Source organism: Eschrichtius robustus, chromosome 7 (assembly GCF_028021215.1).
Source record: "Eschrichtius robustus isolate mEscRob2 chromosome 7, mEscRob2.pri, whole genome shotgun sequence".
NCBI classification, from domain to species: Eukaryota; Metazoa; Chordata; class Mammalia; order Artiodactyla; family Eschrichtiidae; genus Eschrichtius; species Eschrichtius robustus.
The window spans coordinates 81,457,589-81,485,087 of record NC_090830.1 but is presented as its reverse complement, the minus strand read 5'-3'; the positions used below and the strand labels follow the sequence as shown (position 1 = coordinate 81,485,087).

The 27,499-nt window shown below is 41.0% G+C and overlaps 1 protein-coding gene across 9 annotated transcripts in view; it reads left to right on the top strand.

The window, feature by feature from the left end:
* Positions 1–27,499, top strand: part of KCNMA1 (potassium calcium-activated channel subfamily M alpha 1) — a 745,622-nt gene that overhangs the window by 558,018 nt on the left and 160,105 nt on the right. For all 9 annotated transcript variants that reach the window (XM_068547964.1, XM_068547957.1, XM_068547956.1 and 6 more), the window contains exon 15: positions 25,229–25,338. In XM_068547964.1, the coding sequence (XP_068404065.1) occupies positions 25,229–25,338 (110 nt within the window). The remainder of the gene's footprint in view (positions 1–25,228; positions 25,339–27,499) is intronic.

Here is a 27,499-nt window from a genome sequence, read left to right as displayed (position 1 = left end):
TGATTTAAAAAAAAATGTTTTTTTGGTTTTAGAGTTTTACCATGTAATATTTAACTTTGTCTTCAACATATCTGGTTTCAAGCTGGGGCTTGACCTGCCGTCTTTGTGAATTGTGCTGTTATTTTTACTAGGATTAGCTGTCCTTGGACATGCTAAATTACGTGTGTGGGTATTATGTGTTTTAGAGGGTGATTAACTCTTAAAATTTCTTTTCAATCCACGCTGAGTCTTCAAATTTAGCACATTTATTCAATAAATTGTTCTCAGGATTGCCGATTTTAACTCTGCTAATCCACCATTTTAAACACACACACACACACACACACACACACACACACACACACACACACACACACACACACACACACACACACACACACACACACACACACACACACACACACACACACACACACACACACACACACACACACACACACACACACACACACCCCCCCCCCCCCCCCCCCCCCCCCCAGAACATGGTATGCACTCCACTCCATAATTATTTCTTGTTTGAATAAATCAATTATGATATAGGAGGAAGTACCTGATGCACTTCTTGTGTTCTTTCCCTATTTTCCAAGATTTGGAATTTATGGGTGAAATTTACTTAATATTGATCATACCACAGTCCCCTCCATCACATTTTCTATTTCTGAATGAGGAAGCACTAGGGAAACCAGGCCCGTCTTATTCAGATTGTATCTTGGTTGAGGTGGACTTTGCTGGACCTGGAAACCATTTGCTCAGTATTGCTGTTACCATATTGCGATAAACTGTCAGCAATGCAGAGTCCTGGCACTAATTGTAGCCAAGGGAATTGTTTTTAGTCCCTTTATTTTGGGTTATGTTTATGTGCATATGTGTGTTTGTATATATGCGTGTATAAAAACATTATGGTTTCGGAGCTGGAAATAGAAATCAAGAATCTTTAATAATAGGTAGAATATCCTGGGTTCTAACTTAGTGCCAAGCCCTGTGCTAAGTACTGTATAGGCATCATCTCATTTAATTCTCACAATGACCCCGCCCAAACCTGGCATTATTACTATCACCTCTTTATAGTGGCAGGCACTGTGGGTTAAGGGAAGTTCAGCAACTTGTGTGAGGATATAAAGCTTGGAATTGACAAACTCACATGTTAAACTAGGTACACTGGTTCCAAGTATGTCCTTGAGTGTCCCTTCATAACTTTCTGTAGCTTATTTTACGGGAAATATTGATTCAGTAGAGATTCCCCAGGCACCTACCATATTGCAAGCAGTGTGCTAATCACACTGTCATCCTTATGGCTAGGAGGCACTCATAAGTTTCAGGAAGCTTCTGTTCTGACTGGGATGTATGGGCACATGCTTGCACAGCCCCATCCTGTGGGTTTTGTTGGCCTTTCTCTCTGGCCAGCTCTATAACAGCAGAGGTCACTGCATCAAGACAGGTGAGGAATTAGCCTAGGCTGGGATGAGTTAAGGTGGGAAAATGAACTGGGCTGTCAAGAAGGAAATGGCATTACACTCTGCTTTATTCAGGGGGTGAAGCTAATTGGCTTAAGCAGGTGCTTCTGGGGGATAACAAGTGATTCTTATTGGCTAATGGGTTCCTCTAGATGAGGGGAGCATGTTAGAAGCAGGGATCAACCCTGTGTGGAGGGCGAGAGTGGTGGGTAACAGGATCTCTGAAATGGGGCCAGGGCTTCAACTGATAAGGCTGGGATCTAGGTGGCTTTCTGCTCCAGGAGGAAATGCTAACGGTGCCAGAGTAGAGGGTTTGCCTGGCAAAATAAACCCCCATGGTGTAAGTTAAATAGTGAGATGCAAACTGTTGCTTATTCCATACCGAAGGGCAATGGGATCACCCTGATCACAAATGAGATCATGACAGTGGGCTCCTACAGACATCCCTTGTCAGTGGAGAGCTGCTCCCACTACAGGTATACTCACTTCCTCAGTAATCTCGTTTATTCTCGGGAGTCCTAGATATATAGATGACTCCCAGATTTATATATCTATCCAGAACCCGATCCCAGTATCATTTATTTAATTGCTACCCAACATCTTTATTTGAATGTTTCATCTCCTCTGAGACCTAACCTATCCAGAATGGAATTCCTGTTCTTTTTCTGTAAACCTGGTCTTCTCCCATTGCACTATTGGCAAGGTCATCCTTCCCGTTGCTCAGACTAAAGCCTTTGGATTCCACCTTAGCTCCTTTCTTCCTCTCACGTACCGTATTCAATTCAGCAGAAAATCCACTTGGTTCGACTTTGAAAATAAGCCCAGAATCTGAGCACTTCTCACTACCTTCACTTTACTATCAGATCCAGACCACCATCATCTATCTCCTAGAGTGTTATACCAGCATCCTAATTGGCCTCCCTGCTCTGCCCTTATCCCTCCCCTATTCTAGTCTATTCTCATTACAGCATCCTTCTCAAGCATGAGTCAGATACCGTCACCCCTCTGCATAAATCTCTCCATGATGTCCCATCTCATTAGAATAAAGTTCTTACAAACATCTATAGGTCTCAAGCAGTCGGGTTCCTGTGACCTCACTGGCCTCATCTCCTAAATGCTCTGCTTCTAAACATCATCTACACTCCATTTAGCTAGTCTAGGAATTTTGCATTTGTTGTTCCCTCTGCCTGAAATGCTCTTCCCCTAGGTAGCTGCATGGCTTCCCTCTAGCGAATCCCTCATGTCCTTGCTCAGTGTTAATTTCTTAGGGGGAACTTTTTCTAAAACATTAGAATTGCATTTTGAAAAAAGAGATTAAAAGCAAACTTTTAGTTGAAGTATAATATGCAAACAAAAGTGTGCATCTGATAAATGGATAGCTTATTAAGTATTTACAAACTCACACTCTCATGTAACCAGGACCCAGATTAAGAAACAGTATATTTAGTAACCCAGGAGCCCCTGCTTTTAAAGCCAGATGGCAGTGTATGTGTGGGTCTGTTTTGGGGCTTTCTTGGGAGCATTGACATCTCTGAAATGTTGAGTTCTCCAGTCTATGAAGATGGCATACCTGTAACAAAGGGATGCTTTATGAATCAGCAGTTTTCCTGGCAGATATAGGGCGATCCAGAAGAAAGTGACCAAACTCATAGATTTCTCTGGGGCTTCTGAGGGTCCCTACAGGGAGTAGATGTCCCCCTTCACCAGATTCTCTAGGAAGGATCTAGATGTTCTCTTAGGCTTCATGGGGTGAATAAAGTTTCCATGTGAAAAAACATCAAAATTGCATTTTAAAAATTTGCATCCCCCGTCCCGCCACACTCCATACATGCACATCCTTGTCGACTCTCCTGGCTTTGTTTATCTCCACGGCGTTTGTTTATTGCCTCTTTTCCCGGAGACGCCGTAAGCACTCTGAAGCCTAGAGCTGCTTGCTGTATTCCCAATGCCCAGAACAGCACCTGACTCATAAGAGGTCCTCAATACACGCATGTCGAATGAATGAATGAATGGCTGGAGCCTGGCCTGACCAGCCTTTGTCCCAGACAGCTGGGTGGGGCCAGGACCAGCAGGGACTTACAATTTGGGGTGATTTTGGTGCTGAAACCTTCTTCCTTTGCTACTGTACGTGGTTCCTTCGCCAAATTAAAGAGCTTTGACTCCATGTAGAAACTTGAAATGCAAAGCTTTATAATCCTTGGCGAGGATGCGTAGAGGCTGGTTAGATTTGGTTATAAACCATTTCGATTGCCAGAAAATCCAGTCAGTGTGTTGTTTAAATTCACAAATCAAAATAAACAGCCATGGATTGAAATGAATTTGCTAAACCTCAGTATCCCATTTGGGTCAACATCATTGTGCATCCCCTTTCCTTACTGCTCGAATCTCATTAGATCAGCGGCCCTGTCTGCCTCCCCCGACGCCTTTGACTCTGCCCAAGATGACTAACGCCCACCTGAACGTAGAGCAACTTCCCTGAAAACGATTTCAAATGAAGAAAGAATTAATCCATGAACTATTAACAGGGATTCTGTTCTCCTCTGGCCCTGGTAATTTCTAGAACATTGAATTAAAGAGTTCTCAGACCTTTACAAATTCTCAAGGCAAACATTATTAGCAAAGAGAAGCCCATACAGCATGTTAGAAAATTGCCAGAAAATGTCAATGGAATTTCTGAATAAAATAAAAAAGGTTGAAACTCCCCTTCCCCATCTTCTCCCCTTCTCCCTCCCTTCCTCCCCCTAACATGATTAGAAAGTCATTTCATGTGTCTTATATGTTTGGTCAATCAAAGGCAAACATACATGATTGATGGTGACAGGGAACACATTTAATTCATTATTCTTTACTTTGCAGCAAAATGATTTGTGTAAACTGTCTGCCTAGCATTAAAGGTAAAACAAACTTAGAAACCCCAAAATGTTATATTTTTGTCTAATATTTTCCTTTTGGTTTTATAGCTGTAATCACATATGGATTCTTTTATTTGGCTCTTGGCAAGGACTGAACAAAGGGGAAGCAACACAGAAAGATTACATAATATACAAAGCCCTGTGCCTGTAGAGGATGGGGCCACAGAAACTGCAGTGGCCAGGGCTCAGCGTGAAACCCAGGAGAAGCTGCCGCTCTCCCTGGCCCTTATCAGCTGGCAGGATATTGTCGCTAAAGTGAAGGAAGGCCCTCTTGACCAAGCCTCTGGTCCAACATCAAAATGAGCTCTTTCAGAGATTATTGGCCTTTTATTAATTGAGTGCATTTCTGAGCGCACCTGGGCATCCACTTGGCCTTTCCCCCGCCCCCTTACAACTTCTAACTTAGGTTTTGTGGGTGCTACACACCATCAGTGATTTTTCAAGCAAAAATCTCGAAATGCTATTAAACTCTTAGGAATAAAATCTCAGATTCCCTTATTAAAGCTCTTGGTTATCACTGCCCTAAAGTGATACCAAATATAAATCTATGCCCAGAATAATGATGAGGAACCTGGAACTTTGAGGTGGCCATTCTACATATCTAGGGGGTGCAAAGTGAGAAAACACCATTGGTTCGATAAGGGAGATATTTTTGTCAAGATCTTGAAAGTTATCATAGCACTCTAAGTGTGCATAGCACTTTAGAATTGATAAGATACGCATTTAACTTAAATTATTTTCATTTGATACACAAGTATCGAGTATCATTTGGGAAATGTGCCTCATGCAGAGTAGCTGGCATTTCTGACCCTTTCTCCCCTGTAGGGTAGGAAGAAATAGGAGAAGAGGCAATAGAAGATGATGCTGGATGGGATTTGATAGAGCAAGGACCATGATGATGGAAGATCGTTGAGTTCTTAGCTCAGTGCTTTCCCCACTGTTACACGTTGCTTCCCCTGGAGAAATGTCTCAAATATGAGCACTGCTTGGTTTTGTATTCAAATCAGTAGCTTCTAAGAACAGAATTCACTTTGCAATATTTGTAAAAGTAGTATCCTAGGTTTCTCCAACCATGCCAAACTACGTGCTATAAAAATTAAGACATTTTTCAAAGGTGGGAAATTCTTACAGCTGCACCCATTCCCTCCATGGTGCCTTAGTCTGGAAAAGACCCAGGCACTGTTGTTTTCCCTAGACCGTAATGCCTTGTCATGTGGGAGAATTTGTTGCTCAAGTCAAGTGCCGCAGTGGATCAGGGGAGGGAGATGATGACCTATTTGCTGAGGGGGAATGTAAGAAAGCTCAAAAGCGTAGTCCCAACCTTCTGAAGGAGGGCGCAAGTGGGTCAGAATGCAGTATGGTAGATTTCCAATCGGGGTTGGGGTGGGGAGTCGTATCAGTAAGAGGACATGCAGTCCAGAGGGTTAAACAATGCCAAGAAGAGGAAGAAAGGAAACTTGCTAACACTGTCTTTTCCAGATAAAGTTTTTAATTTTGAAAATTTGGGGGATTTCTCAAAATGTTAAATAGAGAGTTTCCATATGACCCAACAGTTCTAGGTGTCTTCCTAAGAGAAATGAAACCATATGTATTAATTTCCTCTGGCGGCTATAATAAGTTACTACAAACTTAGTTGCTTACAACTGATTTTTTCTCTTCTTTTTCTGGAGGCCAAAAGTCTGAATTCAGTTTCACTGGACTAAAGTCAAGGTGTTTGCAGGGCATCTAGTTTCCATAAAACTAGAAAACAAGTATTCTGCTTCTAAACTATAATAGTAGGACAGCCATAAGATAACAGTTACAGGCATTCCCATTCCAGAGGGGAGAAAATGGAAGGAAGAAAGGAGCTACCAGCCCCAAGTACCTTCAAAATCCAACCAGACAAATTCCATTGGGTTTTAAGATCCGGGAATAATCCTCTGTGGCTTAAAATTGGCATTAGGTAATATGATTCCTCCAAATGTGTTCTTTTTCAAAGTTGCTTTGGCTATTCTAGTGTTGTTGCCTTTTCATATACATTTTAGGATCAGCTTTTCTATACCTACAAAAAAATACTACTGCTATTTTGATTGAAACATGTTAAACCTATAGACCAACTTGGGGGAGCATTGGCTTCCACGAACATGGGTTCCAACCCGTGAACGCGGTCTCTCCATTTACTTAGATAATCTTTAACTTCTTTCATCAGTGTTTTGTGGTTTTCAGCAAATGGATTCTGTACATTTTTGTTAGGTTTATACATAAGTATTACATTTTGGGGGAGATATTGTAAGTGGCATTTTTTAAAAATTCAGTTTCCAATTGTTCATTGGTGGTATGTAGAAATGCACATTATTTTTCTATGTTGACCTTGAATCCTTAACTGTGTTACACTGGCTAGCACTTCTTCCAGGATATGGAATACGTGGAGTGAGAGTGGACATCTTTGATTTATTCCTACTCTTAGGGGGAAAATATTCATTGTTTCACCATGAAGTATAATGTTAGTTGTAGGTGTTCTGTAGATGTTTGTCTTCTGAGGTTGAGGAAGTTCTTTTCTATTAATAATTTGATGAGAGTTTTTGTTGTGAATGGATTTTGAGTTTTGCCAAATGCTTTTTCTGATTCAATTCATATAATCATGTTGTTTTTGTTCTTTACACTGTTAATATGGTGGATTACATTGACTGATTTGAGAATATTGAACCAGCCACTGTGCATTCCAAGATAGACCCCACTTGGTCATAGTGTGATTTATTTATATCTATTTCTCTCCTCTCTCTCTCTCTGTCTCTCTCTGTCTCTCTCTGTCTCTCTCTGTCTCTCTCTCTCTCTCTCTCTCTCTATATATATATATATATATATATATACATATTTATAGGTAGATATATAGATTTGATTTGCTAATATGTTTGTGAAGATTTTTTATGTCTGTGTTTGTGAGTAGATATTGTTCTATAGATTTCTTACTCTGTCTTTGTCTGGCTTTAATATCAGGGTAAAGTTGACTTCATAAAATGAGTTGGGAAGTCTTTCCCTTCTATTTTCTGGAAGTGATTGTGTAGAATTGGTGTTATTTTTTCCTTAAATGTTTAGTAGAATTCACTAGTGAAACGATCTGGGCCTCAATTTCTTTTCCCAAAGGTTTTTAAAGACTAATTTCTTTAATAGCTGTAAGTCTATTTAGGTTATTTATTTAATGCTGAGTGAGTTGCCGCAGTTTGAGGTTTTTGAAAAATTTAGGAATTAGTCTAATTTATTTGAGCTGTTCAATTGATGTATGTAAGTTGTTTGTAGTTTTCTGTTATTGCCTATCTAATGTCTGCAGGGTCTGTAATGATAACCTCTCTCTCATCCTTGATTTTTTGATTTGTGTCTCCCTCCCTCCCTCCCTTCCTTTTTTTTTCATTTTTTGTCAGTCTTATACGTGTAAATTTTGCTGATCTTTTCAAAGTTTGTTGGTTGCATTATTTTCTTTCTTTTTCTGTTTTCTTTCTGCTTACTTTGGGTTTATTTTACTCTTCTGGCTTCTTAAATGGAGCTTAGGTTATTGATTTGATACTTTTCTTGTTTAATATAAGCATTTAATGCTATATATTTCCTTCTAAGCACTGCTTTAGGTGCATTGCACAATTTTTGAAATGTTGTATTTTCTTTTTCATTTAGTTAAAAATATTTTATAATTCCATTTGAGACTTCTTCTTTGACCCACGGGTTATTTAAATGTGTGTTGCTTAATTTCCAAGTGTTTAGAGATATTCCTCTTATATTTCTATTATTTATTCATGGTCTGATTCCATTATGGTAAGAGAACCTACTTTGTATGATTTCACTTCTTTTAAATTTGTTAGTGTGTTTTAATTTTATTTTATTTTTGGGTGCATTGGGTCTTTGTTGCTGCGCATGGGCTTTCTCTAGTTGCGGCGAGCGGGGGCTACTCTTCGTTGCGGTGCGCGGGCTTGTCATTGCGGTGGCTTCTCTTGCTGCAGAGCATGGGCTCTAGAGCGCAGGCTCAGTAGTTGTGGCGCACGGGTTTAGTTGCTCCGCAGCATGTGGGATCTTCCCGGACCAGGGCCTGAACCCACATCCCCTGCGTTGGCAGGCGGATTCTTAACCACTGCGCCACCAGGGAAGCCCTGTCAGTGTGTTTTATACAATCTGTCTTGGTGAATGTTCCATGTGAGCTTAAAAAGAATATATATCCTGATATATTGTTGGGTAGAGTGTTCTATAAATGTTCGTTAGGGCCAGTTGGTGGATGGTGTTCAGTTCTATACCCTTGCTGATTTTATGTCTACTAGTTCTACCCATTACAATGAGATGAGTGCTGAGTCTCCAACTATAATTATGGATTTGTTTATTTTAGTTCTGTAAAATTTTGCTTTGTGAATTTTGAAACTCTGCTGAGGATATATATGTTTGGATTGTTGCATTTTCTTGATGAACTGAACTTTTTGTCATTATATATTGTCCCTAATATCTTTGGCAATTTTCTTTGTTCTGAAATCTGGTAGACTTCAGATCTGATCTAGTAGACCCACTCAATATTTCTTTTTGATTAGTGTTTTCATGAAAAAAAAATGTATCTGTTCTCATGATTTTTTTGTTTGAACCAAACTAACAATATACCTTTAAATTCTAAGTGATTTCCTTATAGCCAGCTTATAGTTGGGTCAATTAAAAAAATTATTCTGTGAATCTCCATTCATTAAAAGGTGTACTAGACCATTTATATAAAATGTAATTATAGATATGTTTGGATTATATCTAATATTTTATTTGTTTTCTGTCGATTTTCTCTGTTCTAGTTCTCCTCTTTCCTCTTTATTTTCTTCTCTTGGGTTATTTTGAATATTTTTAGATTTCATTTCATTTATAGTGTTTCTTATTTTATAACTTTATGTAGTCTTTTAACTGATTGCCCTTGGGGTTGTAATATACCTACTTAACTTTCCAAGTCTACTTAGATTCAGTGATTCACCAGCATAATATAGAAACTTGCCAACCTATAGGTCTCTTTACCCTCCCCATTTTTTGTTGTACTTGTGTTGTTGAAAACGCCATCAGACAATGCTATAACTTTTTCTTTTCCGTCATCAAACGTATTTTAAAGAACTCAAGAGAAGTATAGTCTTTTATATTTATTCTGATATTTCCCATCTCTCTTGTTCTCTCTTCATTCCTGATGTTCCATCTTTCCCCTTGGAATCATTTCCATTCTGTCTGAACAGCTTCCTTTAGCAATTCCTTTAGATCAGTCTGTTGGCAACAAATACAATTTTCCTTCATCTGACAATGTCTTTATTTCATCTTCATTCCTGAAGGACATTTTTGGTGGGTACAGAATTCTGGGTTGACTAATCTTTTCTTTCAGTACTTTAAGTATATTGTTTCACTTCCTTCTTGCCTCCATTGTTTCAGGTGAGAAATCTATAGTCATTTGAATTGTTAACCTATAAGTAATGAGTCATTTTTCTCTGGTTACTTTCAAGATTTTCTTTTTGACTTTAGTTTTCTCTCATCTGATTACACTGAGTTTAAGCATTATTTCTTTGGGTTTATTCTGTTGGGCCTGAGATTCTTGAATCTCTAGGTTCGTCTTTGATAGAATTTGGGAAGTTTTCTTGCATTATTTCCTCATATGTATTTTCTGTACCATACTCTTTCTCCTCTCCTTCTGGAATTCCTATGACACAAATGTTGGACTTTTGAATATACCACAGGGCCCTGAGGCTCTATTCATTTTTTTTCAATATTTTTTCTTTGTTGTTCAAATTGTACAATTTATATTGATCTAGCTTAAGGTTTATTGATTCTTCCCTTTTTCATCTCCATCCTGTTATTGAGCCTCTCCACTGAGTGTGCTAGTTATTATATTTTTCAATTCTAGAATTTTCATATAATTATTTTTATCTTGTTTCTTTACTAAGGCTTTCTGTCTTTTAATTCTTTACAAAAGTGTTCTCTCTTAGTTATTGGAACATTTTATAATAGCTACTTTAGGCTCTTGTTAGATATTTCTAATATTTGTGCCATGTAGGCATTGGATGCAAGTTGAGATTCTTTTTTTTAGTTATTCATATGCCAAGTACTTTTTTTTATTGTATTCTCGACACTTTGTTTTTTTATTATGAAATTCTGGGTCTTGTTTAAAACTTGCAAACACATTGATAATTTTATTGTGGCATGTAATGACCTGTTTTATTTTAGACTGAAATTCTGGCCAAGCTTCCATGGGTTGTAATTTCAATATGAGTTGAATTTTCAAAACATTGGCAGTGTTATTTGGATCTGTCCCACATCAGTCTCAAACTGGGTGATAGTTTATATTATGCTCTAGTCCTCAAAATCTATATATGCTGTGTAGGGTCAGTTTCACCCTTGCACAGCTTAGGCTGAGCCCAGGAGTTCATAAGTAATTGCAGGGGACTCCTTTCTTAAGTCCTCTTTCTCTGTGATCTCCAGGGGAATTTGAGCTTCCATAGGGTTTTCCTTTTTATCCTCTGACCAGAAAGCTGGGGCTTTAGCTACCGTGGTTTGTTGTACACTTTCTGCTACTGTGTCCTCACCTGGACAAACCAGTGGGAGGACAAAGGGAGACAAAAAACAATAGGGCTTTGCCTCACTCTCTTTGGACCTCAGACCCTCTAGCCAGAAAAGTTTCTCCTACCTCCTTTTATCTCCCATTGCCACTGCTGCTACTGCCGGCACTGGATGCCTTAGGGGTGGAGGTGCAAGAAAAGAGAAGAAAAGAAAAAAGAACCCAAACCATGATTTCCCCATTCTCTCTGAGTGTTAGGAAGTGCCTCTACCGGTCTTTGAGCCAGAATGAGAGCTTCTCTTGGGGCTTTGTCTTTCCACATTCTTGTCTTCATTTACAGGTTCTGGGCTTCCTCAAAGTCAGGTTAGAGGATACCAGAGCAAAAACAATGGTAAACTCACTGCTGATTTGGTGGTACTTCCAATTCTGGTCATTTTCCCTAATCTGTTTGCTACCGTTTGTCTCAGAGACTTCAAATAGCTGCTCCATGCATTTTGTCCAAGTTTAATAGATGCAATCAATGAAAGACACAGGGTGGAGTGTCCTTATTCTATTTTATCCAGAGCCCGAAAACCAGATATCACTTTAGAAACAATATTCTATGTTTGTCCTTTATAGCTGGACCAGGGAGAATATTGCCTCTAAGGCAGTGTCATCATCATCATGTCCTTTTAGCGTATTCAGTAATCACTGTCTTTGGGGTGAGTTTGAGGTAATCCACCTTTTCATCAGAGACTATGAATAATGTAACCTGGCAAGCTGCATTACTGTGGAATCCTGCGCATCTCCTGGCAGAACAATGGGAGGTGACTGTTTCCACTTCAGACTCATTTGGCTGATTTAGAGAAACTTTGGGACACCTGTAAAATGACGCTGAGATCAATTTAGGCATCCATCTGCCATCTTGAAAAATGGCATGCAATAAAACCTTTCAACTGGGTATAATTTTTGTAGTTTTTATCAGCTGCCACATGTATCCCACGGTAGCAAGAGTGATGCAGGCCCACTGATTAGGGTTTCAAGTACTAAGAAATACAGGTGTCCTGCCTGCCTTGATGCTGTGCTTTGTGTACACTAGGGGATGGGAAGTAGGCTGGGAAGCGGATGGAATTAATTGACATTATATAAGTGAGAGATATCACTTCCTCCCTTTCCCCCATACCGTGGCAGCAGGTAGAGTGTCTCTGCCCACCAAAAACTAACATACAGCTCTATGCCCACTGACCTTGGGGTGCAGAAGCTCTTTGTTGTGGTCAGTCTGCAAAGAGAAGTCTGTGTTTATGTCTAGCCTCCATATTTATGGTGTTGCTTTTTAGGACAATGGATTTAATTAGTTTCTCCTTTTTTTCCTAGACTGACAAAATAAATATCATTTCTTAAGGAGTTTCTATGGGTTTCCTGTTTCAGCTAAAGTTTGGCAGTGAGAAGGCCATTTATTTTAATGGTTGGGTATTTTTTCTTCTCCTTAAATGGACTAGTGAGGAAAGAATCAGTGAAAGAGGAATATTTGGTACCTCTTTCGGAATTTGGATTAGGTATTAGACTTGATCATCCAAAGATCTTGGATGGTGTCCCCCTGTCCAGATATAGCCATGGAACACTATGTTTTTCAGATGTGCCAGCACAGCCTCACCCGTCCTGTTCTCCCTCACTCGTGAAGTGTGAGGGGAGTTGTGGAGCTGTGCAGTGGGCAGAAGGCTGGGGTTGGGGGTGTGTTGTAAGCCTCTGAATTAGGACATGATTTGTTGTAAGACCTCGCACTGCTTGCTCAAGCTTTCTGAGCTTCATGTTCACCCACAGTAAAAAGTGGAAGAGCCTAGCAGGTTGTTGGAAAGATTACCAGTGCATGACGGTACGTCACCCCCTTCTTGTTCCTTAGGGGTTGGTGGTACTGTTTGGGTTTCTATTTGTGATGAGATCTGACACTGGATTAGGATTGGGTCACTCATGGGGGAACACAGAGGGATGAACCTAGTCTAAAGCCACTCTCTAGGGTGGTGTAAAGACATCCCTCCCTATACTGCTTACAGTTTTGTGTTGCCAAAGTCTTTGTAAATGACTGATATTGGGGGAGGTCCCTGGAACTCTGTGGTGAGATACAGAATTAGTAGAATTTTCTGCCTGAGTGCATTTTCTAGGGCAGTAGCATTGTTTATCAGCCTAAGTGACACTGGGTCCCTCAACCTTTCTGTCAGAAACCCATCCCCTACCCCCACAGCTAGATTTTACCTGCCTGTACAGGTGAAACCTGGATGCACCTTTATGGCTTTTCCCAGGCCTCTCAGTGAATGGAGATTTGCTGGCTGTTCTTTTCCATATGTAATGAATGTCCAGCTAGCAAGTGCAGCCCTGCCCAGGACAGAACCCTGCAGTGGCAGTGCCTGGAAGGAGAATAGCTGTGTGCTGGGCTGTGTTACCCGTGGAGAACTCAGAGAGCGTAGTGACCTCCCGGGTCCTGCCTGGAGGATTGATATGTACTATGGACTTGAACTTGCTCGTAGAACCAACGGGCACAGGAACAGAGAGACCTCTCCTTGACCAAGCGGGATTATCACACGTCTTCTCTTTCTTCTCATCTTATACCAACTGTAGGGTACCATCCTGGCAGTTTTCTGGGAATACTGAACTATAACAAGGGCTAAAATCTTCCAAGAAATGCAACAAGAAGGAGGAAATGTGCCTTCCAGAACTCTTCTCAGGAGGCATACAGTTTGTGGTTGGACGGAATACTCTGGTAAACTCTTTGGGATAGGAGGGATGAGTTCCCTTGAACATGTTACTCCACGTTCAAGTAGCAACAGATATTTTCTAATTTGCCTTCTAAAGAGTCGCATCCACTTAATTGCAAGGCTTTTCTTTTGCTGAGGGGAGTATGCAAAATTGGGGCCAGGATTGAATTGCTGAGGGCAGTAGAGGCTGAGGGCTCTGACCTGTGGTCATTCTTCTCTCTTTCATCCCCACCCAGCACTCAGCCTCTACTCCAAATACAAGTTAAACAAGTACTTTTAAAAATAATGTTTGAACAAGCATCGGAGTATTAGCATGCCTTTCTGGTGGACCAAGGATGTGCCAGGTATCAGTTCAGAATCAGTCTGAACTGATACCTGGCAAACAAAGAGGAAACAAAGAGGAAAGCCATTTGCTAGGAGGGAGGATGAAAGATGAAAGTAGAATCTAGTGAGTCTCCACTGGAGGGATGTGGGCAAGAGTCAAGCCCAGAAATTGGAAGTAGCCAATCCAGTCTACCCATCAAGGTCTTTTTGTCTCAGGGCTCCTTTCAGGAGACCAGGCTGGGTCTTTATGTCCACGTATGACCTTTCTCCTATTTGGGGAGACAGTCAGTTCCTCCAAATACCTAACTTCTCTCTTATCATCCTATCTATTCAGAGTGAACTTGCTGGCCGCTAGGGAAGGGGAGGGGGAGGGAGGACCTCCAGGGAACACTGCTGTCTTTTGGGGATAAACTCAAGCTACTTAGTTTTTCTCCTCAGTCCAGAGGATCATTTGTTGATTAGTGATGTTCCAGGTTTTTCCAGTAGCAGCTAAGCAATAGGAAGCCATGAATCACTGGCCCAACGTCTAACTGGCTATGTTCCCTTGTGCGAGTAGTAGAGATGTCTTCATAATCACCATCACCATCACCATCACCAACACTCATTATTTATGACAGAGCATTTACAGAACATCTACAGGGTGCACACTCAGTAGGTGCCATCTTTTAGTATGATTAAGCCGCCAAAGCACCTATCACATAGGAAGCACTCAGAAAACATTAGCTATTTGCCAGGCACTATGTTAGGTGTTTTACATGGATCACCTCATTTCATCTGTCTTCCTAGGAAGTAGGTACTACTGTTGCTCTCATTTTGCAGGTGAGGGGATTGAGGCTTGGAGAGGTTATACAACTGGCCCAGGGACGTTCAGTGAGGCTGGGATTTGAACCCAGAGGCTGCATGTGCTTTGGTACTTCCTACATTGCTGCTGCACTCAGGATCATGGCCCCTCTTAAACAGAAACTGCTAAGGCCAGCTAAATACCTCAGCAATTTATAAGCTGTCCCCTTTCAGTCTCTGAGCCAAATGTCATTTTGACGAAGCCTAAAATCCACTCTAGGAAGCCGCAGAGGGGAATTTCAAGTCATTTCTAACTTCCTGTGAAAATATTCTCTAGCTGGCAAGAGATTTTTCCAGGTAACACTGAATACGCAATAAAGCGGGTGCCTCTACCTTGGGTACCTGGCTCACAAATAACCCATTTGGCTTCCCAATCACCCTGATACCTAAAACTAGCGGAATTTATGCTCGCGGCTTGAATGGCTCTGTTCAGCCAAAAAGCAAAAGTTTATGGCTGAAACCCTTTGCTCTGAAATGAAATCTAGTCTCTTTGGCTCGACTGTATTAGGCCCGGATTGTACAGCGATACGAGACGTAAGTATCCAGAATCTGCTGTCACTAAAATAGAACTGAGAGTTGGCAAACATTGTTGTCCTCACACTCAACACTGTGTCCTAAAATGGAAAAGTTAAACAGAAATAAGGGATACAAATAGGAGCCATTTTCTGAAACTTTAATTTTAATTGAATTAAATATAGCTGTGTCATTGTTCTCTCTTTACACAGCCCACATTGAAGTGGAGACTAAGTTATTATTGGGGTCATTGGATCAATGGAGAGAGACTAGGTAGATAAATCTGGATCCCTGAAATATTGTTTAGACTAATTATCACAGCAACCCAAACACTGGGATACCCATCTTGTGCTTAATTATCTACAGGCTTTCTCTGTAACTGGCTCCAATATTTAGTGATGCTCATAGAAAGCATCCTTTTTCATCTCTTATTCAAATCCGTTGGGCCATGATTGATTCTCTGGTCCTCAAAGGCATGGTCCTCAAAGAGAATACTTGTTCTATGTTCTTCACTGTCTTTGGGAATACCTTTGCTACTGTACGTGTGGTCCATGTTTGGGGAGTATTTATGTTGCCTGGGAGCTTGTTAGAAATGCAGAATCTTAGACCCCACCCCAGGACTACAGAAAGCACATTTTACTAACACCCTTGGGTGATTCACATGCTCTTCAGAGTTTGGGAAGCACTGGACTCACAGCCTTAGACGTGCCCACTGGTGAGAAACTATCCTGTGTTAACTTCAGTGGATGCAGTGGGATTCTCCCCAAACTGTCTAAAATATTGAAGATTTTGCAAACGCATAGGTAATTCTCTAACGATTTGTCTTATCAAAAGCAACCTCATACTTCCTGTGCTGATTCAAATGCTTTTCTACCTAACTCCTTTCTTTTTCTCCCAGTTCTTAATTAGTTAATAGCAAACAGTTGTTTTTGGTCTCAATTTTAGAATTTAGGAGTAATGGAATTGCCAAATGCAGCCTTTGCTGGGCTCAGTCTATTTCCCGTTGAATTGTTGTTTGACCCTACATTGGAATTCAGAAGAGTACAATCCAGAAGATAGAGGGCTAGGTCACGTTGGAAAGAAAGCATAGTCATGAGACGGAGCAAAGGGGGCTCCTTTCTGCAGGGAGTGCGGTGGGACTCCTAGCTAGTAAGAGGTAGGACTTCTGTTGGATTGGCAAATACACCAGTTCCTGAGAGTCCCTTCTTTCAAATTCAAGCCTCCAAGGTATTGGATCTAGAATTTAGAAAACCATAAGCCACTTGCTAAGTAGCCCAAGATGTTCTGTGATGACAAAGTTTCCCAGAAATGTACTGCTCAGTAGGAAGTGTTCTGGGAAGTTTAAAAATCACCCGACTCTACACGTTCCCTGTGAGATGCCAAGAATACAGAATTTTTCAGCATTCGGGGGGCAGAAATTGGTTCCTTTCATGGTCAACACTAAATGCTATGAAGTTAGCAGCACTGACTTGTGATTAGGTGCCTGGAAAAATTGTGCTTGTTTCTTTGTGTCTCTTTCTCCAGTTTTGTCTTGCTCAGTTCAATTCAACAAATATTAATTAAGCGCCTCTTATAAGCACCTCATAAGGTAGTATGCTGCTGGTTCTAGAAGATACAAAGTTGAATGCCTAAGGGAGGGTCTCGTGTTCCAAAATTCCACTTTATTGTAGTTCTTGTCAGATGTTAGAAGACTCAGATACCATGACGGTAGCTAATGACAACTAATGCATACTAAGTGCGTACTGCCAACCAGGGAATGTTCTAAGCATTCTTTATCCATTATCTCTTTTAGCCCTCCCAAGCTCACCAGAGGTGGGCATGATTTGTGTTCCCATTAAGGCAGGGCAGAGCACATCAATTTGGGGAAATGAGGAAAGTCCTCACAGACGAGGTGGCATACGATGGGAACTTTATAGGTAGAGTTGGATCTTGACAGCTGAAAATGGCCACAGAGAGATTTCTGACAGTAGGATCAGGGAAACGAAGTGGTGGGGAGATCAGAGGGAGGAAGTTTTCAGAATAGCATTGCTGGTCTCCACGAGCTGCTCCTTGAAATAAAGGATTCTGTGACTTAGTACCATGTTGCCCCTTTGGAGATTTACAATTCATAGTAACACGTGAAATACTCCGAGTTGCACTAAAAAACTCCCCAGTTTGGCTTTGTGAAATCCAGCACTTCCCAAATGTATTTCATCCATTCAACAAATATTGAGCTACTGCTATGTTCCATGCACTGTTCCAGGCTCTGGAGACTCAGGTGAATTTTTCTGCCTTCAAAAAACCTATATTTTAATGGGGACACCATAGAACTCCCTCTTCACTCTCTTATGTTCAAGGTGACACCTGTTAATAAGTTCTGTCGAGGGGCTACTTTGGGAAATCTTAGTTGGGAATAATCCTACTTTACTGGAATTTGGGGGAAATTGTGAGAAGTAAGGTTTGTAAGATAGAGTAGGACCAGCACAACTGCAAATGCAGTCCGTGGATGGGTGCCATGAACTGTTTGCTACTCATCCACGAAGTGGCAAGTACAGAAAATGAGAGGAATGCTTAGGAACTTTTAGAGCAATTTGACAGATCAATTTTATATTGGTTGAATCTAATGATAGAAATTTTGGACTTGTAGCTTGCATGTCTTGTCTATATTCTTTTTTTGGTTTTTTGGAAATCATTTCTGTTAGATTTTGCAGAAGTTTGAGTCTGCAAAACGATGGATACTAGAAATAAAAACAAAACCCTGGTTTGTCACCCCAAATGGGTTGAGAAGCTCTGTTCTGGAAAATCCTGCCTGCCAGAGACTGAATTGTTCTCCTGAGGATTGCTTGGCAGGCGTCTGCTTGAGAACACTTACTTGCTGCTTGCCCTACCCAGATGAGAATTATTTTTAGTAGTATTTTAAGAACCTTATTATTTGAAGCACAAGTGAGAATGTTCTTAACTATTATCAAGATTGCAAAACCAAAGTCCGATTTGGACAGATAGTGAATAGGCCCATCTTTAAAAAGGCCTGGCAACACTTAAGCATAAATACCTTTTCTACATTGGAGAGGAAAAAAAGAAAAGGGTAGAACAACCTACCTACATATTAAAAAAATTACCAATTTCCTGCCACATAGGCCACACTTTCTGAAATAATCTATAAATAATAATTATTTTTAAAAGTTCTCATATCACTCTTTCTGTTAACCCTTCCCTTAACTTCAGTTCCTCTGGCATTCTGTGTTTTCAGAAGTAACCTAAGTTGGGGTAACATAGCAGGGGGGAAAATACCCTGTCTGCTAACTCTTTTTGCATGCGGTGTGGTCTGTTGATGTCTCTCTGAACACTTCATGTGGGCTGATCTTTTTCTTCATAATGCTTGATGGAAGAAATCTCATTTGATAGCCTGCAGCCCACTAGTCTGGGAATAAGAGATTCGGTGGAAGTCCACCCCAGAATTAATCTTTGCAGTTGTTTATTTATTTGTTCAGTGCTGAAGCAACCAGTTATCTTGCATTCCATCAAATTCCAAATAATGTGTTTTAATTGACATTGTCCCAAAGCCTTTGGAAAAATCTGAGATCCTTTCGTTCTGTTCTCACATTCTGGAAAATACAATCTGAAATAGGCCATAATTGTGGAATGCCAAATCATTATGGAGTCCCTGAAATCCAATGCTGCTCTCGGAAGGACAGCCGACCTGAGTCCACATCCAAGAAGGACAGCGTTGATGTGCAATTTGGCACAGAGAAGAGATAATATTCTTTTTTTTTTTTTTTTTGAAGAGATATATTCTGAAAAGGTGCAAATCACTGTTGGTTTCCCATCTCTTCTGTTTCTTTCCTTTGTTTTCAACTTTATCACCAGTTTCCTCCACCCCCCAGAAAGCTGTGCAGCGAGGCTTTCTCTGTTCTGGCACTCGTGAGGAGCTAAGCTAGCAAGACTCAAGCGTTTTGTTTTTTAATTCTACGAGTTTATGTTGAGGCGAGGAAGAGAGAGGGGGAAAGAGCCGCATGCCCACTGGTGGTTAAAACTGCGGCAAGTTTGTTAACATTGGAACATAGAGGGAAATAAAGGAGGAGAGAGAGAATCCAGGAACTGGGTCAGTGATAAAGTCTTCTTAACAATCAGTTGTCCTTAGCATTGTTCTTTCCAGCAAGAAATGATTGGATGCAACATTGAATCAGATTTTTCCCAGTGGCAGAGCATGCCGTTGAGGGATGGGGATGAAGGACCCCACTCATTTTAGTGACCAGCCCACACCCTCATCACCCTAGAGCCCATCAATGCTGATTCCATGTTGATTACTGTAATTAAGAGCTTGACACATTCTGTGGGTGTTCTCTGTTTTTTGCGGGCGTAAATATGTTTTTGTGGAATCTCAGATACGTCGGCTAGTTCCTGTCAGTGCGCTCTGTTTTAGACGGTCACATTACAAAGGACAGTGACAATGTGTTGTGTAATTTATATGTACAAATATTCATTCAGCTGTAGCTAATTGATTCTAATTAAGGACTTTTATGGTTTAAAACTATACATCCTTTAGAGCAAGAATATCGAGAATTTGGATAGATTTTTAAAAAATCATAAATGTAATAAATACCTGCTATTACAATAAATAGCCTTCTACTACCAGTTTTGGGCAATACTGGTGTGTATGTTACAACTCACCTCTTCTTATTGCAGCTATTAACATAATGGTCATTGATTTTTATAATTTCCTCTTAGTTCATTATATTTGACGTGCACAACATAACGTATATTTGGATTAAAACAATGTACTTGTTTTCGATTAAGGATTGGTATATGATAGTCTTTGGAGTTATTCATATGACTCTGGAGGTAGGGATGGACTTCTGCAAAATTATTTGGCGGTAATCAACACAGTTATTCAGACTCTTTGCTGGAAACAGAAATCACAGTGATTGTAACATACCGCAGCTGGGATGGTTGATTTTTCACATTCACTGGGCTGTTAGCGTTAGAGAAACACAGTTTCACCCTAATCAGAGAAATCATAAAATATAAAAGGTGTCGTTCCTGACCCACCGTTAGTAACACATGCAAAATCTGGGAGCAAGAAGGTGTTACTTCCCCCAGAGCCAAGGCTGATGTTTCCAGTTTGATGGTGCCTTTGGTGGTGGAGCCATCAGCCCCAAGATTGGTGTACAACCGTTTACTTAAGGGATTGAACTAGACTGGTTGAAAAATTAGGTAATGAAGGGCAGATAAATAAGACCGTGAGAAGTGTGGACGAGCGAGCCCCACGGCTCAGATCTCTTTTCTCACTGAAGATCTGCGAGTGGTTGATGAATAAGGACCCGGAGCACATCACCTGCTCATTTTTGCTAGGTGCTCTTCCGAAGCAGCGGGAGTTTGATGTGACAGCCAGAGGAGAAATTGCTGCCTCAGGAAATGCTTTGCCTTTGACTGATTGTTGAATGGCTGGCAAATTAATTTTGGCACCTTTCCCTAAGTCATTTTGGTCCCATTCTTTCATTTTTCTGCTGGGAAGTGTGTATTCACATTACAGTTAAAAATATTTCGACAACACAGATGTGGAGAACAGCATGTACTATTTTAGGCAAGAAGTTGTAGGCTGGGATGGTTCCATTTTATAGAATAGAAATGATGCCGTTGTGCTCTGAGAGGAGGTCTGAACTCTCCTTTCAGCTCGACTTAAAATCAATATTACTTCTCACTGACTTCTCACAAAGTCAGGGGCTCCAGGGTTTAAGATCTTGCGTTCTTGAGGAGCTTTTCCTCTTAGATACTTATATTCCGCAAACCCTCCAAGCCCCCCAAGATCCTAGCACCACTGCTTCTCTATATATTTACCCTTTCAATCTCTAGCAAGAGGTAATATGGTGGGTGGTTAACAGTATGAACTCTGAATCCTGTTTGTACCACTCATTGGCTTTGTAGCCTTTAGTGGGTTACTTAGCCTCTCTGTGCCTCTGTTAAAGGGGACTTATAATGACAGTAACTCATTCTGCCGTCTCTAGATCTCTTTGTTCACTGTCAAGTGTTCTCAACTCAACATATTGTATTTTATACTAATTGTTCCTTTCCTAAGAATGTATTTGATTACGGCTAACAAAACTAAAAGGAACGTGCATTTTGCTTTTGCTTTTTTCAAAATAAGTGAAAGGTGCCATGCTTGAGACTTAGAAAGGGAAACTTTGATAAGAAGGGGTAATTGAAGCCCTTGCCTCGGGATGAAGATTGAGGTTCTGTTGTCTGAGTTTGTGACACATTACAGTGTCATAAGGCTGGGTGCTCTATCCCTGACTCTCCTGATGGGATAACCTGTTCCTGTCATTGTTCTGCCACAACTTGTCATTCTTGCCCTTAAGGATTGAAGGGTGTAAGTGGTAATTATAATTACTGATTCTCCTTATATTATATGTATTGGTTTTTTTTAAAAAATTTACTTGTGGTAAAATACATATAACAAAATTTACCGTTTTACCATTTAAATCATTTTCAGTAAGTTTTTGTGTGTGTGTGTGTGTGAACATTTATCAGAACCTGAAAAATTTGTTAACTTATCAATAGGGAAATTGTGTTAAAGGTGTAGAAATCTTAAAGGGTTATAACAATGAATTTAAACTCCTCAGCTTTTAGACAGTCCATTCAGTACTTCTGCATCTCCCATTATACATACCATCTGAGCATCTGCATATGTCTGTGGAAGAGGCATTTTGCTTTCCAGAAAAGTTCTGTTCATTTTTATTTTTCCAGTTTTTTGACTTTTAGTCTTCAAGCATTTCAGATCAGCCACAAACTTGCAGGAAAAGAAATGTGGAAAAAAATCAGCAAAAGTCAGATCTATATCGTCAGATATATCTTAGACAGGTATATGTGATGCTTTTTCTGGCAAAGAGAAAAATATGGGAAAATGAATACCAGTTTAAATAAAATTCAGTCAGTAACTAGAATGGCTCATAAGACACAGAATATGCTCAAAGATATTTGCTGAATTAATGAATCAATGAACAATTTATGCTAAGTTCAAAAGAAACATGAATATAATATTTGTATGCTAAAAAGAATTTATTTCTACTTAAAAAGTTTAGTGATGAACCTACAATAAAATTTGGTCTCAAGAGTAGTTCCATTAGGACATAGAGGCATGAAAATAATGACCATAACTAAAAGAACTAAATTAAAATCATACTAATTGAGGAATAGCACCAACAGTCAATAATAATTGGGATAAAGCTTCGTATTTTCATTATTTTTGAAAGCCAAGTGGAATATTTAAATTAGCAACATAAGCAACATATTATAAAAGGAATGTCCTTGCTAAAAGAATAGGCTGAATTCTTCTACTTCAAGAAAACTATTTGCCCATAAAACTCAACTGTGAGGATTTATAATTGGCAATCCCTCAGATACTATCCTATTTACCAATAAAAAATTATGATAACATAGTGCCCCAAATATTATATATTTCAAACTATTTACTAATGCAGACTAAGCTTTCTTCAAATTAGTTGGAATTAATCACCTTTGCTTATGAAGTCAAGAATACCTTTTATTTGAAAAAAATAAGTTGAAATCTTATGAGTCGGGGAAATTAAAAGGTTTGTGCTTAGCTAAACACATAGCAGTTAATTTTTAAAATCATAAAGTTTAGCAGTAGAAAAGGTTGAGTCCTTTTGTTTTGAAAGACCCCACTCTGGGGAAGACTAATTTGTAGATGAACAATCCATACCCAGCAGTATTGCATAGCACATGTCTAACGTGTGGTGGTAGGTTAGAAGCAGCACAAACTAATGAGGTTAACCCACATAATCTAATAACCCAGCCAGAACACAAAGCAGACGTAGCATAGAAGCAGGGAGCATTCAGTTTATTTCTAAATTATTCCTAGATTTTGTATTCCAGAGCATCACCAAGTAGGTGGTAGGTGTGCATTTCCCACTGTTTCCAAGTCTCTCTCATTTCCCCCAGTTTACTGACTATTGGGTCATAAGCAAGATGTCTTTTTTTATTGGCTGTGTCTGGTCTTAGTTGCGGCATGCGGGTTCTCCGTTGTGGCGTGTGGGCTTTTCTCTAGTTGCAGCGTGCACGTTTTGTTTTTTTTTTTCCTCTCTCTCTAGTTGTGGCATGCAGGTTTTCTCTCTCTAGTTGTGGCACGCAGGATCCAGAGTGCATTGGCTCTGTAGTTGTGGCACGAGGGCTCCAGAGTGCGTGGGCTCTATAGTTTGCGAAACCCAGGCTCTCTAGTTGAGGCGCGGGCTCAGTAGTTGTGGCGCGCGGGCTTAGTTGCCCTGCAGCAAGTGGGATCCTAGTTCCCTGACCAGGGATCGAACTCGCATCCCCCGCATTGGTAGGTGGATTCTTTACCACTGGACAACCGGGGAAGTCCCAAGATGCCTTTTAATTCAATACCAGCACAGGACATTATTAAGAGCCACTTCCAGTTGGCTGGGAAGCTCCTTTTCATCCTCCCCCTTATCTAACCTCCAGTGGAAGTGAACTGGGGAGACAGCAGCTTACAGATACCCAAGGACCACACAGCCTGCCTGTCTTCCTGCCTTGGGAATCCATGACATCCCCAGGCTCCCAGAGGGGCTCAGCGTTCTTGTTGTTTTCACTTTATACTTTTAAATGGTCGATTCCAAGGTAAAACCTTTCCAGAAACACCTAGCGTGAAGAGGGCTGTTGGGAAAACCAGTTGAACTTGATTAATTATGACAAAAAAAAACAAAAAACATTTTAATGACATTTTGGTTAAGACCTTTCTGAAACTACATTTTACTTTTTTTTAAAATTATTTTATTTTATTTATTTATTTTTTAATTTATTTTTGGCCGCATTGGGTCTCCGTTGCCGCGCACGGGTTTTCTGTAGTTGCGGCGAGCAGGGGCTACTCTTCCTTGCAGTGCGTGGCCTTCTCATTGCAGTGGCTTCTCTTGTTGCAGAGCACAGGCTCTAGGTGCGCAGGCTTCAGTAGTTGTGGCACACAGGCTCAGTAGTTGTGGCTCATGGGCTCTGGAGCGCAGGCTCAGTAGTTGTGGCGCACGGGCTTAGTTGCTCCGCGGCATGTGGGATCTTCCCGGACCAGGGCTCGAACCCGTGTCCCGTGCATTGGCAGGCGGATTCTTAACCATTGCGCCACCAGGGAAGTCCTACATTTTACTTTTTGTGATAGTCAAGGTGGTGTTGGAAAAATCTACCTTTTCCCTGAAGTAGAAATAGATATGTTGTTTCATGTTATACATCATATATGCTCACTGCAAAAGCCTTCAGACAATGCAGAAATCTATAGAGAAAAAGTGTCATTCTACATCTCAGAGATAACAACTGTTACTGTTTTGGTATAAAGCTTTCTAGATTTTTCTACGGCTTTACGAACATTCAGATAATTATAGGGTGTTTAAAAATAGGATCAGACTATACACACTATTTAGTAATGTGCCTTTTAAGGTAATTTTTCTATGAAAATATATACATTTTCATCATAATTTTTAATTGCTTCCCTGTATTCCATGGTATAAACCTACCATTTGTGGTTATTTCTAATTTCTTGTTCTAAGAGCAAGAAGGATGTTCTTGTACGTGTGTATGTGTATACTTATCTGCTTGCTTCTTTGCTATGAATACTTAAAATGGAATTGTGTAAAAAGAGTATGCACTTTTGTACATTTTGATAACAATTTAAAAATTGCTCTCAAAAATTTTTATCAATTGTGGATGAGTGCCCATGCCTCCACATTCTTGGAAATCATACAGGTTTAGGAAGAAGTGGTGCTTTAGAGGGGACATCTGTCTAGTCTATGAGTTTAGGGGCATGGAAGGCTTCACGTGGTGATGGGGTATGTTCCTGGTTGTTCAGGAAGGTCGCCACGACACAACCAGTGCATTCATTTGTTTGCCAGATGGGGTAACCCCACTTTCCTTTTACTATCCTATCTTAAACCCTTCTCCTGTGTGCTTCTCCCTTAGATTGAGGAAGACACGTGGCAGAAATACTACTTGGAAGGAGTCTCAAATGAAATGTACACAGAATATCTCTCCAGTGCCTTCGTGGGTCTGTCCTTCCCTACTGTTTGTGAGTAAGTGACCGCTAACCATATGCTCTTTGGCTTTCAGAAACATTTAACGTGTCTCTGGAAGGAAATGCACCCCACCTGTGGCCAGCACAGTGGGGACACTCGACAATTACCAAGTGTCCTGTGCTCAGCCTTCTGTGATGAAGGGGAAGGTGGGTCATTATATGGCCCCTGCCTTGGGGATTTCTGCTGGCTCTCCTTTCCCTCCAGTCCTGAGAATCTCAGGCTTGGATTCATCATTTGCCCTAAATTATGAACTGCAGTTTTCCTGCATATCTTGAATTATGCCCCTATGACGTAGACACATGTATGAAGGGTAGCATGAACCCATGCCTCTGATTTTACCAGGGCAAAACCCAATCTTGCTAGCACCTTGATGAAAGAAATTTTAATCTCTTTCAATTAAGTCAGGTCATAAAGACATCAGAGAAGCCCCTGTTCAAAGTGCTTTCACTATTTCCTGAGGCAATGTGGAACCAAACGTACACAGGGAGGCCTTGAAATAGTCCTGAGTGGTTTAGCCCCGAGATGGACAACTGGTATGTTATAACAATAAAAAGGCTTAGCATCTCCTTGTACTGGCTCAGCAAGATGGATTTGAGCAAGGGGTAGCCCCAGCCTGCATGACCCCTCGAGGTAGAACAGGTTATCATTTAAGGGGTATGACGTCAGGAGCTCTAGGTGTCCCAGACCCCAAGAAACTTCCACCAGGACGATGCCTCAGATTCCCCACCTAGAAGCTTAGATGTTGGATGTAAGTCGAACAGGGACTTTGTCCCTATGAAAACACAGACTCCCTGGGAATGCTGAAACATGAAGCCCGATACTTTGACACTATAGCAAAGCATTTGGTAAACTCAATCTCACTGATAAAAACTGGGAAGAAACAGGGGAGTCTGGGAACCCACTGGGCTGAGAAAGAAGAGCTCTTCCCTTGTGCTGTCTGCCTGCCTGCAAACCAAACCCACCTTCTGGAAAGGGCGGCCTGAAGAGGACAGTCCTGGGGGGCTCTTGGGTTCCTCTGTCTCATAGTTTGCTGTTCTGTGCACAGCAGAGAGGGGCCAGAGCACCTGGTAGCTTGGTGTTTACCTGTCAGTGACTTCTGTCAGTGAGCACAGCAGGTGCACCCTGCCTGTCCCCGGGCCCAGACCCTAAGCAATCCAAAATGGTTTGACTGTTTACTGAGATTTCTCACCCTGTCTCGAAGCGAAAGTTTAAACGCTAAATGGACCGGAAAAGGGCATAAGTAATTGATTCCGAAGGAGTTATTTTCCGAAAATGGATGCCCCATTGTAACTCCCGTGTGTTCCTTTCTTTGAGAGCTATTTCTCATTCTGCCATAGAAAGGAGGAAAGGAGTTAACCATTCAGAGGCACTGGGTCCTGGAACACTGAGGCTGTCCCAGGGGATTTTCTCTGTCTTGGAGCGTGGCCTGCCTGGGATAAAAATTCCAGGAGGATTCAGGACTTATATTAGAAGCTCGTCCTATAAAAAGACAATTGAGGCCTCTTAGGTCTGGTGTAGATGTGGTCTGAGCCCACAGCAGAACTGGCAACACCTGGAGGAGTCCTATGGCACCTCAGGCATTAGCAGGGGAGTATGTGAAGTCCCCTTCTTTGTCTTTGAGTCTCCCGGGCTTGATTGGTGTCAACATGAGTGCTGCCTTGCAAATCCCGTAGTCCATGTCCCTCCCCCATCCCCTTCCTTCTTTCCCACTGCTTCTCTTATTTTGCTTCTGGAAACTGAGTGAGTTCATTTTAAGAGTGTTAACCTGGAAGGTTAGAACTGCTCCCTCTAAAAGTTCCAGCTGGGATACCTGTGGGGTCAGTTTGACTCACGTATTTGTCCTACACAGTGTTTCATTTCTTAAAAGTTAGTCGCCAATGTTTCAAAAAGGTGGTTCTTCACGTAAAAACTAGATTCCTGGCCTCTTTTGAAAATCTGATGAACCAACACGGGACTTGCATTTCTACTGAATGCTAAGGGACTCCAGTTTGCTGTAAGGAGGGGTTTAGTGAAGGACCTCCCCTCCCTGATGTCTTAAACTGGCCAGATTTGCATTTACATCAGGGCCTGGCCCCCTCGATGTGTGAGTTTGCCAACTCTGACCCATTGGGTGTGTGAAACTTCTCTGCCCTTTGGAGCCGGCTCAAGAGCTGGGCAG